Here is a 14043-nt window from a genome sequence, read left to right on the forward strand (position 1 = left end):
GAGTATTGGTGCTTCAAGGACTGTGGCAGGTGACAGTAACACATCGTTTCCCTTCCCCAGGGATGTTCCTGCCTGGCAGCCTCTTTGTGCTTCTGCAACTCTGAGGCTCGTCCTTGGAGCAGGTGATGTGCTGGCAGTGCGGTGCTCAGCTCCTGCCCTCTTGGAGCTGGGCTGTGTGTCCATTGTCCACCTGCAGCCCAAGCTGCTGTTTCTTATCCAGCAGCGTGACCATCACTGAGCTGTGGTCTCAGCAACTGCCCAAATGCAACATGCTGATCCCTTCCTGACAGTGGTTCAGACAGTGCACATCCACAGCTCTGTAGCCCATTCACTTTCACTTGTCAGTTGTGGATATGACTGTAACTGTCAGCATTCCCTTAACAGCCTCTCTCCCTTTCACAGCCAATCCTCCAGCCCCTCAGCCCCAGGACCACGACTGTGCTGCTCAGCTCAGGCTGAAGCTTTCGCTGCCTTTGGGTCGGTCCTGGGGGATTGGGCTGAATGGGGAACTTGCCACCTCAGGACTGTGGCCACAGAAGGAGCAGCCAGCCCAGGCAGGGCAAGGAGGACTGCTGTGAGAGCAGCAGGAGCTGGAACTGCAAATCTGGACTGACAGCACCGAGCAGTGTTCTGAGTCCTGGCTGCACAGCAGTACTGCCACAGGTGGGCTGTTTGGGTCTTTTCAGGAAGACACAGAGGCACATCCCCTTCTGGATCAGTATTAGTGCCTGGGTGTCTGACTTTTGGAGTAAAACACACAGCTTCAGTTCTTTATAAAAAAATAGGGTCAAAAGCCCAGGGAGCCACAGGGCAGAGGTGAACCTGCCACAGCAGCCCTTTGAGGGGGGTGGGGTAGGAGCAAGCAGCTGCTAATTACTGTGTTAAACAACCCTGAGCAAGTGATGTGTTCGTGGTCTGAGAGGGAGAGGAGTTGTCCTTACAGCAGGGAGGGGAAAGGAAAGAGAAATACCTGAAGAGCAGCTTCCCCAAAGGTACCAGTTGGTTACTGAATGACTCAAGCCCATCCCCAGGCCAGGCAGCACTGCCTACCCCCTCCTGATGGACATGGCGCTCCTTTTGCACACTCATGGCTGACGGCAGCTCTGAACAAATTCTTACAGGACACGCTGCTAACAGTGTAAAGCAACTTTCTCACTTTATTGTCCATCAGTCAGAACGACACTTAAAACCAACAGCAGAGCACGAGCGCTGCCCTGCAGCCCCTGCACAGAGAAACGCAGTTGCACCCAGAGCTGCTTTACTCCCTCCTGATACGATTCAGATCCATCTAGACTGTACAACAATGGAATTCTGGAGGCTGCATCAAATAAAAACCCTAAGAGAAAAATAAATCCCAAAGTCTATGAGTTAGAGGGGAAGGGCAGCAGGAACGGCAGGCAGGGGCTCCTCCTGCTGAGCTGCAGTGCCGGCTGGCATGCCCAGGGCCGCCAGCGCCTTGGCCGCGATCACTTTGGGGTTGGTGACCACGCTCTTGGTGGTGTTGTGAGTCTTGTAGATGCCAATTAGCCTGTCTGCCATCTCAAACATGTTGTTGCGCAGGGAGATGACGATGAACTGCGCATTCTTGGTTTGCTCCTGGAACAGAAAAGGGTTGTGTCAGCCCACACCCTCTCCCCATGCGAAGCACTGCCCTTTGCTCAAGCACCAGTTTTCTCCTGGTACTTTTTACATGACTTAAGCCATTTCCACTCAACACACACAGTTTCTTTCCAGAGCTGCAGTTCACAAGCTGGAAGGTAAATTCCACAAGCCTTCCCACAGGGGGGTATTACCCGGTTACCTCAGCGCTCAGGGCAGGGGGGGCTCTCACAGGGACAGTAAAGCCCTGATGAGCAGTGGCTCTGTGCCCCTCAGGGGTGGGTGCTGTGCTGAGGGGCAGGAAGGCCACTGTGTAAGCACTGTGAGGGAACACACAGCACACCCCACGTTTCTTCTTTGTACATGGTTTTACAAGGTTAAAAAGGTTTAGGGTAGATGTAATAAAGGTAGCCCAAGGATCAGTTACAATCTTTTCTCCTATGGAAGCACTACATTCAGAAGCTGCACAGAACACAGGAGCTGCAGCTCTACCCTCAGCCACCATTTGCATTGAAGAGCAAAACTACACAAAGTTTCAAAGCTAAGTCTCAGTCTGCACTGCAGTCCAAATGAAACTGCCAAATCCCACCAGGGGATGGACCCTTGGCGAGAGGATGCAGGCCCTGGGAAGCAACGCTTAAAGCTAGTTGCAGGCAGGTATCTTCACAGCAGTTCCCTCATTTTAAGGAGCTCATCATAATCTTTGGCACTTCTGGGGGTTCCCCACACTGGTGGTTGGACTTTGACTGATTCCAAGTTGAAATTAGCGACCAGAACTGGAGCAATGTAAATGTTTGCTGGGCTCCAGTATGGTGACAACATACTTATTAAAGGCTTGAAAGAAAAAAAACCAAACAGTAATAATGACAGAGACAAAAGCAGCCTCTGGGCAATGGCTCCCATTGCTGAAATGGAAGGGAACATAGGCTGCTCCTGGGGGTGAAACCATGAGCTTGGCTACATGAACGCACCACTAAGAGCTAAATAAGTCACTGCCTGCTCAGCTGATTGTTTTGGGGAAAGAGGAAGCAGAAGCACCAAGGACAGGAGGAAACGCAGCACCTTTGGCAGACTCAAGCACTCCTTAGGACTTGGAGAGATGAAACTTGCACATCCTCCATGAGTTGCCTCACTTCAGGAAAGCACCAAACTACAGCTTAGAAAAAACCCTGCAGGAAGGAGCAGCCTGAGCACCCTGCTGAACATCTGCTCAGCAGTTTCCACCCCATGGTCTGTCACTGCAGACTTTGAGATCTGGCTGTAATTGTGTAAGGGCTTTGGCTTTTCTGGCAGAGAGGGAAAGCTGTTGGGAGGCTCCTGCCGCGGCCACTGCCCTCGGTACTTACGTATATGTAAAAGGCCACAATGGAGACGTTCTTGAAGTCGAGCGCAGCATCGATCTCGTCCATGAAGTAAAGTGGCGTTGGCTTGTAGTGGTGGAGGGCAAAGACCAGAGCCAGCGAGCTGAGAGTCTTCTCTCCTCCTGACAAGTTAAAGATCTTCTTCCAGCTTTTCTTTGGAGGCCGGACACTGAAACAAATTAAGACTTTGTCACTCATTTCTGGTCACGATGGGGAGAAATACATGGTGCTGAAGAGCAAAATACAGGGCAGGAGGGAATTCTGTCGAGACACAAAAGAGCTCGAGGTGCTCCATACTCTGTCCTGTTATTTCTCTTCACAAGGGGGCAACTCCCTGCACAGCCCTGTGGCCTGAACTCCCAGCTCTTCTCTGCAGGAGCTCTAATGCTGAAGAGCTGCTGTTGAATTATCTTTCCAAGGTCCTGTTCTACTCTTAGGTGATGAACACCCTCGTGTGAACATTTCTGAGACCACAGCCTCCGGTTAGCAGTGACTGACACCACTCCCTGCGAAGAATGAAATGATTTGGGAATTTGGAAACCCTGAGAAATGATTTCAAAGCCAAAGCTCTGCAGTTACTGTTGCATATTTCTCCAGGAGACATGAATCTCTGTTACCCAATGCTACAGAGCTGTGGGTTCTGTGTCTGGCCAGTACTTGCCTGGAGGGCTGATGCATTATTGTCTCCTTAGAAAGCAGTCTGCAAAAGGGAATGCAACCACGAAGAATTATGGCAAGAATACAAAGTATTTTGACAAACCTAAACATGATTCCCTCCGAGAAGGGATCCAGACTGTCCACAAGCTCTAACTCAGCATCCCCTCCCAACGTCAGCATCTGGTAGTTCTCCTTCAGTTTGTTTGTTATCACATTAAATCCTGCCATGAATTCGTTCAGCCTTTGCTTCCGAAGGTCTTCAAAAGCCTGGCGGAATTTGTCTCGCTCGTTGGTGATGTCGTCCAGCTCAGCCACACGTTTCAAGTAGAGCTCTTCCTGGAGATTAATTCCCCCCATACACAAAAAGCTCAGTTGAACAAGCTGTCTCCTCCATTCAGATTTTAACCCATCTTTCCTACCATCTGAAACATCCTTTTCATCCCAGAGGGTAACAGTGCCCAGCTCCACTGCCCCCCCGGCTGAGGGTGAGCTCAGGAGCAGCAGCGGCCTGCAGAGACAGGGCAAACTCAAGGGCTCCTTTGCACTTCCAGCAGAAGGGAGCTGCAGAACACACCCTCTGATCTGGCATGCCCTCAGGGATTTTCCTTTGTCACCCAAGTGATGAGGGTGTTTTTGCATTCACTTGGAGTGCCAGACCCACTGGAGCTGTCACCTACAGTGCACAGCTGGAAGGTTCCCTCTGTCCCTCAGCAGCATGAGGGAGCTGTGTCCACAGTTTTGCCCTGGCTGGGCCAGCAGGGTGGGATCCAGACAGCAAATCCCTCCTCTCCAGGCACAGTTCACTCACCTTCTTCTTATACTCTGCAATAGACCCGAGGTTGGGTTTCATTTCCTGACACTGGGCTTCCAGGAGGGCGATCTGATTAGTGATCACATCTGGATCCTTGATGGCCTCCAGCTCCTCCTGACTTAGCACAGGCAGTTCTTCAGGGGGCTTATCTTCTATGGGGTGCAGTGATAACTTGGACATCTGAAATTCAAAACCACTTACTAGAAATCTTTAAAGATCACAGTAGTTCTCACACAAACACGTTTCAAAAGTAAACATTGCTAGTACATACTGAAGCTTCCAACCTCAGAACATTCCAAGAACCTTCACATAACTCCCTTTAAAAAAGACAACAAATATCCTTTGATCCTGTTCCTGAGAATGATACCCATTGTTCTAACAAGGGAGATTTCTCTGTAACAGGACCAGCGGCAGGTAATGAGCAAATGGCCTCTACTGATGCCACAGAACTGGAACAATGATCTGCTAATTTGAGAGTGGAGAGCTGCTGGCAGCAGGCTTGCTGCTGGGTACTTGCCCTGTTAAACACCCCACGCTGTGGGTTGCCCCTGAGACTGGGTCTGGCTGAAATACAGACTGGAAAGGACAGTTGAGAAAAAGATAAGGGAACTTAGGAGCTGTGGGCACCTGAGAAGGCTCTGAGTGTATCTCCCTGGGCACGGGAGGTTTATAAGTTAAACAGCTTAGTGGACAGCACTGCATTCAGTTACATATACCTTCTGGTTTAGTTCTGACCAGCTTACCCCTGGTTGCTTCTGTCACCCATGAGGCTGCCAACCTGCTTACGGCAGCTTTAGTATGTAGAGAGAGGCTTCTCAGGCACAAGAAGTCTCTTGGGTGCCCTTTATGGCACCTTTCCTTTTCCCCCTTGCTCTTCATTACTGCTAGACAGTCTCACAGCAGTTAGTTACAGTTATCCTACCATTCTTCATAAATAACCCCCCAGAAGCTAAACCATTGAATCCATAACTCACCCATAGCCTTGGATGTAAAGCAGAGCAAGGAGAGGACTGAAAGCTCATCACCAATGAACCATGAACAGAACAGGATCTGTTCTCCCAAATGATCTGCTCTGCACCTTAAGTGTTCCATCTGTTGAGACCTTAAGAGTTCAAAGTTTCAGGACCTAAACAATTCTCCTTACCTCTTTGTGCCAGTATTTAACCTTTGACTGGTGTGCAGAAATGTGACTGTCAATTTGTTCAATCTTCAGCTTAACGTTAAGAGCCTCCTTTTGAAGTGTGTGTTCATCATCTTGGAGAGCTTCAATCTCCCGGAGTAAGCTGCGATGCTGCTCCTGAGCCACTGGCAGCGCCTCCTGAGCACAAACCACACAACACCACTCAGCCCTTGCCTACAAAACCCTGCCCACATTCCACCTTTGCTTTCACTGTGCTTCTGGCAGAACTTCCCAGCACCCCAAGCGCTGCTGCAAACACACACATGGGCTTGTATTTAGATTCACCTGGTCCTTGAATTCTGGGATGGCTGAAATTGTGCTGCAGTTTATCTTTTCATTCCAGCTCTGGATTAAGTGCATCCTACACTTGCATGTTTTTAGCCAAAAGGCAGTTTGAGAGAGTCTCGAAGAAACAAGCTTTATTTGGGGGGATTGGAGCCACCCTGGTTGTTTTCACTCTCTCATATAGAAATCTAGATGGGAAAGTCCCACACAACTGGAGAAATAACACTGAAGTCCCACATAACTGGAGATCTATTTTTAAACCAGAGCTTTAAAACCAAACATTGCTTTTGGGGAAATTTGGTTGAAGGTTTTTCTTAGCTGCAGAGAATTGGGGTCAGGTTCTGTTTTCAGGTAAATATCAAAAACCCCGCCAATAACCATTCCCATTCCCTGCCTGTCGTGGAACATCCCTCTGCAGCTGTACAGCAAAGAACAGATGGATACAACAGAGCATAGTCAGGCTGGAACTCCTCATCCTGGTTTTACCTGACGACAAGGCCACTTCCTAGGAAAGGTTTAGCCTAGTTTTGTATGAACGCACACAGTGTGCTGCAGGACACAGAAAAGAACAGGCTTTGCCATTTTATCCCTGTGTGAATCTTTGGATGAGTAGTAGGGTAACTCAGAAAAAAGAAAGATCCTTTAGAATAGCACTGTCAGGTCTGAGGCTGTAAATGGCCAAGCAGCTCCTGCAGCTGCTTAAAGGAAACACACAGTTCCCATGAGACTTACTTCAGCTTGCCTGCATTCGTTCATAACCTCAGTAGCTTTGTCTTCCAGCGTAGTCAGCTCTTCTGTTAAGTCTTTAATTGCTTTCTCATTAACTTCAATTTCCTTCTCCGTGCGAAGAACAGAGTCTTCAGACTTTTTCAGGTTCCTGCATGGGTACCAAGACGTTTGTAGTGCAAATGGGGCGTGAGATCATCTACAAACACAATCTGACTTACCCAGACCGTTCAGCAGCTGCTGATTTATGTGTGTACTCTCACACTCCTGACATCCCCAAGGAAAACTAAGTGGTCCTCCCCGACCATATAGCAGACAGGCCTCATGAGACGACTTAATTTCTTCTTCCAGAGACAGTTTGGACATTTGCTCTGAATGCTCATTGGGTATTAAGCTAACATAAAAAAGGATACCACATTTTCTTTCCTGGCATGCCTCATCATCAAATCAGTCCCTTTGCACTGGAGGTGCTGCACTGCACAGCATCTCAGCAACAGGCAGAAGAATTAAATGTGACTTTCAAACTGCCAATTAGAAACCAAGAAAATCTCCTTCCCTTTCCCTCCTTCCTTCCCTGTCCCTCCTTGCCACAAGCCACATTCAGTATTAAACATGCAGCTGGAAATGAAGACTTTAAGCTGAAGGGATGTTTGGCCATGGAGGTGTGAGTGTGGTACAGACCCCAATGTCAGCAGCTGCAGCTGCTTGGTCAGCTCTCAAAGCTTTGCAGGCCTCTGCTCCTTTGCCTGTAAAGCACACTAATTAACAAAGATTACAGCTCTTAATGAAGAGCCAGTCTCAGCTTGAGCCAGATGAATTTAGAGAAAAAGGTGAAGCCCTTCTCCCTGCAGCTTTCCATCTCCTCTCCCCAGACAGCTCCCCAGGGGCAGCTCCAGCTGCACTCCAGGGGCAGCATCTCCCTACCTGTCCGCAGTCTTGGCAGCCACCTTGGCTTTGGTAATGCTTGAAGTGCACTCATCTATCTCCTTGTTGATCTTATCAAGTTTGTCTTGTTGTGCTTTAAGTTTGTTGCTATTGATCTCGAGGATGAGGTTATGCAATCGTTTGACTTCACTTTCCATTTTCCCAGCTGCCTCAGCAAGGCCGGAGTAATCTGCCAGGAGACAGAAGCGAGTCACAGGCGGTGCCTCGGGAAAAGCTCTGCTGCATTCCTGCACTGAGGAGTCTTCTTCATCCTGTCAACACTCTGGTTTGCTATTTTATTCTTTGCAAAAAGAAACCCCCCATCCCACCTCTTTCTGACACTGTCAGACCACCAAAGCTTGGCTGGTGTAAACCACTGAAAACATCCACAGCATTACTTCATGTACACAAAGTACTGCAACACGTGAGCTCACAGCAGAAGCTATTCCAAGCTCGTTCTCTGCATTCATTTAATGGGAAGATGATCAAGAGGGTTAAACTGTAAGAACTGGCCACTTGCTCAGTAGCTGGCAGCACTGTATCGTTACTGCACGTGCCAAGTAAGAAGCAGCCTACTCTACCTTCAAGGCAGGGAAACTTCCTTATTTAGCTTATACAACAAAACCACCTCAGTAATTAAACAATGCAGCACCTCAGTATTCTAAGGGCAAAACAAACAGAGAAAACCCCACACTATGTTTGCTACAGCTTTATCATTTCCTTTTAGGGTCAGAAGGGGGAAAGCAGAGACCTGAAGGGTGGAAGGCAGTCACCTCTTGAGAGAACACAGGCTGGTGCCTCTCCATTATTTGGCAGAAATGTCAGAGAAGATACTTCTAACATCAAACCTGAGTGAGTAAAGCAGTCCTGCTCTCTGGAAGCAGAATTGTAGGGGAAGGGAACAATGTTTTACTGTGTTCATATTATTCCCTGAGTAAGAAATACAAAGCAGCAGTCCAGGTTTACTTTACTAAGCTACCAATTTCTTCAGAGAAACTGTTCTTCAACTTTCCAGAGTAAACATGTTTCACAAAAAGCAGAGGGCACAGTGTGCTCACAGCAGAGCACAGGGCACTCATTTTAGAGTCAGGCAGCAGCCCACTTGGAGCACAGCCAAAGCCTTTCCATGACTTTGCTGTCACTCCCCTCCACACTAATCATTCTTCCCCCTAAGTCTCCCTGTGAATCTGTACGTAAAACAGCCATATACATCTAAACAAATACACCACAAATACTAATGTTTCCTTTAGTTTGATTGAAACACAAACCTGAGCAATGGCAAACAAACGGGTTTCCCTCTCTAATGTGTAGAAGCCCCTTTTATGCCTGCCTGGGAAGAAAAGATGTTCCAAACCAGGGCACAGTACAGCCCTGGCAAGCAGAAAGCACAGAGCCATAACCATTCGTTCCCGTATCAGCAAAAGAACCTAACAACAGTGCTTATCTATCATCTCCTTTCCACAAAATGTACCTTCTTTATAACCAGAAAGGGCTCTTTCCAGTTCCTTCTGTTTGACTTTGTCTGGAGCAGCAGCAATTACGTTTGCTTCAAATGTCTTCACTTGGGTTTTCAGATGGATTTCTTGATCACACAAATGCTACAGAGAACACAACTGTGTTAGAATCCTATATGTGAAAAAGATCCTTGGCCTGTGTTAAGCTGAGAAGTCACCCTGCCCTGCACGTGCCCAGAGGAGCCAGATGCTGCCTGAGGAATGCCCCTGCTCACCTGGATACTGGCTGTGTACTTCTTTAAAGTACTTCTCATTTCCCTCACATCTTGTTGCAGTTTTTCTACAGCTTCTTCGAGTTGCAATTTCTCTTCTTTGCACTGCACTGCTCTTTTCGAATTCCTCTGCAGCTGAGATTCCATTTCATTGATCTACATACAAATAAATGAGAGGTGAGCGTTTGCCTTGTGTCACCACCACAACACCAAGCAAGATCTCGGCCGTGTGTCCAACAGCCTGTGATCTCTTAAAACACAGGAAGAAAGTGGAGTAAAACCCTGATGATTTGCTGTAGCTGGAGAGAATGGGGAGGCAGCCTGCTGAGAAGGTCGGTTACACTAGCAAAAAACAAGAGAAACAAGAGGAGCAAGCAGAAGAAAAACACACTGAAGAATCCCTGACAAATGGATCTATTTTAAGGAAATAAAACTAGACTAAGCTTGAAAGGCTGAAGACAGAGTAGTGAAGGCAGAAAGCAAAAACCCACCCAAGCAGAAGCTAGAAGCTATTTTGACTATAGTTAAGATTTGCTGCTGGTTGGTTTCTGTGGCAATCTGGAAGACAAATCTGGTCAAGTCTTGCCAAGGAATAAGGATCCATTTCAGATCTCAGCCTAACTTCTGTTTTCACATCCAGACAACTAACAGGCACAGGTATGAAAGCACTTGTTCTACCTGGAGTTGCCCACTATGCCAGTACAAATTGGAAGGAAAGCTCTACCACTCCCTGACAAGTCTTACAAAGACGCAAAATGAAGGACTGAACCTGTCTTTCCTTGCTGCTGAGGTGCAGCTCCATGGTTCCTCACCATTAACATGTTCCACACTCTCATCCCTACCTTAATCAGTTTCCAGGCTACCAAAGGTAGCACCAAGAGGCTAAACATTAAATAATGGGCATGAGATAGCTGGGCTGTGAACAAATGCACTTAAGAGCACTCTCCCCATGCTCACCTTGTGAATCACCGTGTGTGTATCTCGCATCACAGATGCTAACTACTGATGCTGACTTAAAAGCACAAAGCATGTGAACCTATGAACTGCCAAGACATAAGGGACTTGGATGCAATTCCACTTTTCATTCAGATGATGTACTAACCTCTTTTTCTGAAACATCCATTACGACTGAGGAACCCATTCTGCCCTTCTTGACTTTAACTCCACCACCAGTCATCGTTCCTAAAGCACAAGAGTCAAAGTCAGCGTGCGGCATCATCCTCAGAAGTGCAGAAAAGCCAATTGCATGTCTGCCCTGCAGTACCTGACTGCTCAATAATCTGTCCTTGCAGCGTTACCACTCTCCACCTTTTCTCTTTCTGGAATGCTATTCTGGTGGCTTCTTCCAAGTTGCTGGCTACCAGGGTGTCCTGTAGGGCGAAGTAGAAGGCCTGGCGCATCTTCTCGTCTTTCACTGTCACCATATCAAACAGCCGAGGGACGTTCTCAGGGGTGGAGATCTTCTGCATTTTTTTTTCCCATACAGCCATCTACATCCAAAAAGTGAATAAATGAACCTGAGAGTCCTCAGGGTGAACATGAGGCTGCTAAGGTATGTTAAGGCTTCAAAGCAAATGGAACTGTCCCACAATTAACCGCAAAGCTGCTTTCCTTGGGGATCTCGACTCTCTGCCAGTGTAACTAAACACTCACTGATAACTCATTGTTCTCTTCCACAGGTGACACTGAGTCACTGCATTACTTGGATTGTTGACTTTGCTAATTTGTTTTAAAAAAATCTAAATATAAAAGTATAAGACAGGCCAGGCCTTTCCTGTACACACACAGGTGTCTCCAAAGCCTTGTCACCCTCTGGCAGTAAATAGTACCATTGGCTAGAGAAGCACTTCAATAGCTTCACCTGTGTTAATACATAACAGTGTAACACAGATTTATACTCATGCCAGGGAGCTGGGGGAGTCCCCAGCCCTGGAGCTGAGGTGCTGAGGGCTGTGGATTAGTGCTGGGCTGGCAGGGTGAGGGGAGGGCTGGGGCTTAGGAGCTTCAAGGGCTTTTCAACTCAAAATGATTCTCTGATTCTACATATACAGTATTAATACTGTGCACATCAGGGTAAGTCAACAATTAGTTCTGAGTGCTTGTACTTACTTTGTCCAGGGCTAAGAAGGTGGCCACCCCAATTCCTTCTGCCTTTAAGAAGTTCACACAGTGCTGGGCTGTGTCGATGGTGTCAACGACGATGTAGTCCAGGGCACCGCAGCAGGACGAGACTGCCACATCATACTTCTCATTGATGGCTCCCAAGTCCCCCTGGGCACCCAGGAGCAGAGGCAGAAGCACACACTGGTTAGCTTGGCATCAAGGTTTGTCTTGGTTTTACAAAATAAACAACAAAGACTTTACACAAAGCGACACGAGGTGAAAACACAAAAGAATTTTCTGTGAAAGAACTTAAACCTGAGCTCAGAACTGGAAAATCACCCCCCACCTCTCCTATCTGTGCATTTCTGATGTTCCCAGAGTTGAACTCCACATCCTCAGAGCTTCCAAAATGGTGCTTCTGGCAGAGCAATGTGCTCCCATTCACTTTTGTCTGTAGCAAATGCTCAGATCTCTAGGGCAGCAGTTTAGTGAGGCAGCATGGCCTGATAGAAGCATCTCATGTCTTCCATGTGGTTCTACCCTCACTCAGCTGGGCAGGATCCAGCAAGGCATGCACACACCTCTGTGTGCCATCCTGTGCTGTTCTGAGGCAAGGGTACAAGGGTATTCATCATCCCTAAAACATTCCTGTGTACCTGCAGATAACAGCAGCATGTGCAGCCAACTGTGAGTTATCCAAGAACAGACTAACCTCATGCTCCTCTCTGAGGCAAGTGATAACAGAGCATGAGCCAAAACACATGTCATGTGCTACACAGTGCTCTGCTGCTGCTGAGAAAGCTACACATGCATTTTTTTCAATATACACACACAAAAGAAACTGATTTTCTGGAGCAGAGACCCCTCCCCTTGGAGGAACACATGGGCTACAAAGGCAGCACTGGTATGTTACACTGGATTGTTCAGTGCTAGTCCAGAAAAGGAAAGAACTCCCCCTACCTCTCCAGCACCCATGTTGTCCCTCCACAGCACAGGACCAAAGCATAGACAGGGGTACAAGACACTGTTGGCATTCCTGCCTTCAGCATATTCCCACAGACGTTGCAGCTGAGTGACTTTGCTTAAAGATCAGCCTACCAAAAATATCAAGCTTCTACATAGCCAGAGCCTTCACTTAGTGCTGAGCAGAGCAACCTCAAATGGAGGAACCAGTCCATGGGATTTGCAGCCCTGCTGTCCAAGCTCACAGCACCACAGCAAGGAGCGATCCCATCTTCCACTCACTCACAACAACACCGCTCTCTTCCTACAACGTTTGAGACTAGAAGTATAACAGCCTCTTAAAACTTACCAGCCTGCCATAGAGCCCAGGGATATTCCCACACTTCTTCTGCTGAAGCAGAGCCTCAAGCACTTTTCCTCGACTGTGACTCTGTGCTAAAGAACTTTTGGCTTCTTCCACTTTTTGACGCAGATCTCGAATCAGATCCCTGGCACCCGATTCTTCCCTTCCCAGCTTCTCCAGCAGATTCTCCTTCTGATGGTTAAAAGACAAACGTTATTTTAACCTCACAGAAATTACTGTGTTCAGGGAGCCTTGGATCTGTGATTGTGTAGGCAGTGAAACCAGCCACTGAAAAGCAGAAGTAGCAAACATTCATGGAATCACAGGATCTCAAGGGCTGGAAGGGACCTGGAAAGCTCATCCAGTACAAACCCCCCTGCCAGAGCAGCAGCACCTAGAGTAGGGCACCCAGGAGCTCGTCTGGCTGGGTTTGAATGTCTCCAGAGGAGACTCCACAGCCCATCTGGGCAGCCCCTGCCAGTGCTCCCTCACCTCAACAAGGGAAGAAGTTTTCCCTTCTGTTTCTTTGGGCTGGTGTTTACATACACTTTACCTACTATTTGGTTCACTTTAATCCAAACACAACAGCTTATCGATCCATTAACCAGGCTGAGGACAAGGTAGTGGGATTTTAGGGGCTGGGGGGAATCGAGAAAGCATCAGGAAGTGAAGTTCAGAGAAAGCTCAAAACTACAGCCATTTCTTCATTGTGACGTGTCTGGTGATATTTAAACTGATTGTCTTGCAGAGAGGTTTGCTCAATACCAAATGAGTTTGAACTGAAGCCCTTCACCAGTTAACTGAGCATTAGAATGTAGCTTTGAAATGTTACTCTATTGGAGACAGTTTCTCATTTATTTTCACCACCATTATTGCAAAAAGAAGAGTGGAACTTTGGTTTGTGTGTTGCAACATCGTGTTGTAACTCCAAGAAATGAGTCTCACCTCCTTCAGTTCCTGTTCAGCTTGGGGTAATGTTTTCTCTAGCTCTTTGATAACAGCTTTCCTTTTCTTAAGAGTTTCCGAAGCAGTCACCAGAGCCTCGTTTGCCTCGTTCAGCTGAGACACAGCAGTATTGTGACGGCTGAGATAGATATCAAGCTCTGACTGAGCTAAATCCATCTTTGAACGTGCCTCATTCACAGCTTTACTAAACTCAATCAGTTCTTTCTCCTTGCCCTGCAAAAATGGACAGTGTTACAACTAAAACCAGACAACTGTGGCATTCATTACGTCAATCACTCTGGAGGAAAGAAAAAGGGGAAATAGGCATATTCTTCCACTAGCTCCCCTGTCAGCAGAAAACAGTTGTATTATCTAGAAGAACAAGTATTTCTTAATTCATGAACATGTTCTGTGTGTAAA

The 14043-nt window shown here is 47.4% G+C and overlaps 1 protein-coding gene and 1 long non-coding RNA gene across 7 annotated transcripts in view; one reads left to right on the plus strand and one right to left on the minus strand.

The window, feature by feature from the left end:
• Nucleotides 1-270: 270 nt before the first annotated feature.
• LOC133626443 (uncharacterized) lies at nt 271-11575 on the plus strand. Its single transcript, XR_009819522.1, has 5 exons — nt 271-663; nt 7710-7829; nt 8271-8395; nt 9118-10821; nt 11388-11575. It is a non-coding gene; the product is annotated as an uncharacterized LOC133626443 (long non-coding RNA).
• The window catches only part of SMC4 (structural maintenance of chromosomes 4), a 36337-nt gene continuing 23425 nt past the window's right edge, over nt 1132-14043 (minus strand). For all 6 annotated transcript variants that reach the window (XM_062005811.1, XM_062005807.1, XM_062005805.1 and 3 more), the window contains 14 exons: nt 13624-13857; nt 12685-12870; nt 11379-11540; nt 10534-10759; nt 10372-10451; nt 9273-9425; nt 9015-9141; nt 7544-7733; nt 6626-6770; nt 5573-5746; nt 4426-4608; nt 3721-3953; nt 2946-3129; nt 1132-1596 (listed from right to left, as the gene is read on the minus strand). In XM_062005811.1, the coding sequence (XP_061861795.1) occupies nt 1369-1596; nt 2946-3129; nt 3721-3953; nt 4426-4608; nt 5573-5746; nt 6626-6770; nt 7544-7733; nt 9015-9141; nt 9273-9425; nt 10372-10451; nt 10534-10759; nt 11379-11540; nt 12685-12870; nt 13624-13857 (2505 nt within the window). In that variant the 3' untranslated portion in view covers nt 1132-1368. The remainder of the gene's footprint in view (nt 1597-2945; nt 3130-3720; nt 3954-4425; nt 4609-5572; nt 5747-6625; nt 6771-7543; nt 7734-9014; nt 9142-9272; nt 9426-10371; nt 10452-10533; nt 10760-11378; nt 11541-12684; nt 12871-13623; nt 13858-14043) is intronic.

Source organism: Colius striatus, chromosome 12 (assembly GCF_028858725.1).
Source record: "Colius striatus isolate bColStr4 chromosome 12, bColStr4.1.hap1, whole genome shotgun sequence".
Taxonomy (NCBI): domain Eukaryota; kingdom Metazoa; phylum Chordata; class Aves; order Coliiformes; family Coliidae; genus Colius; species Colius striatus.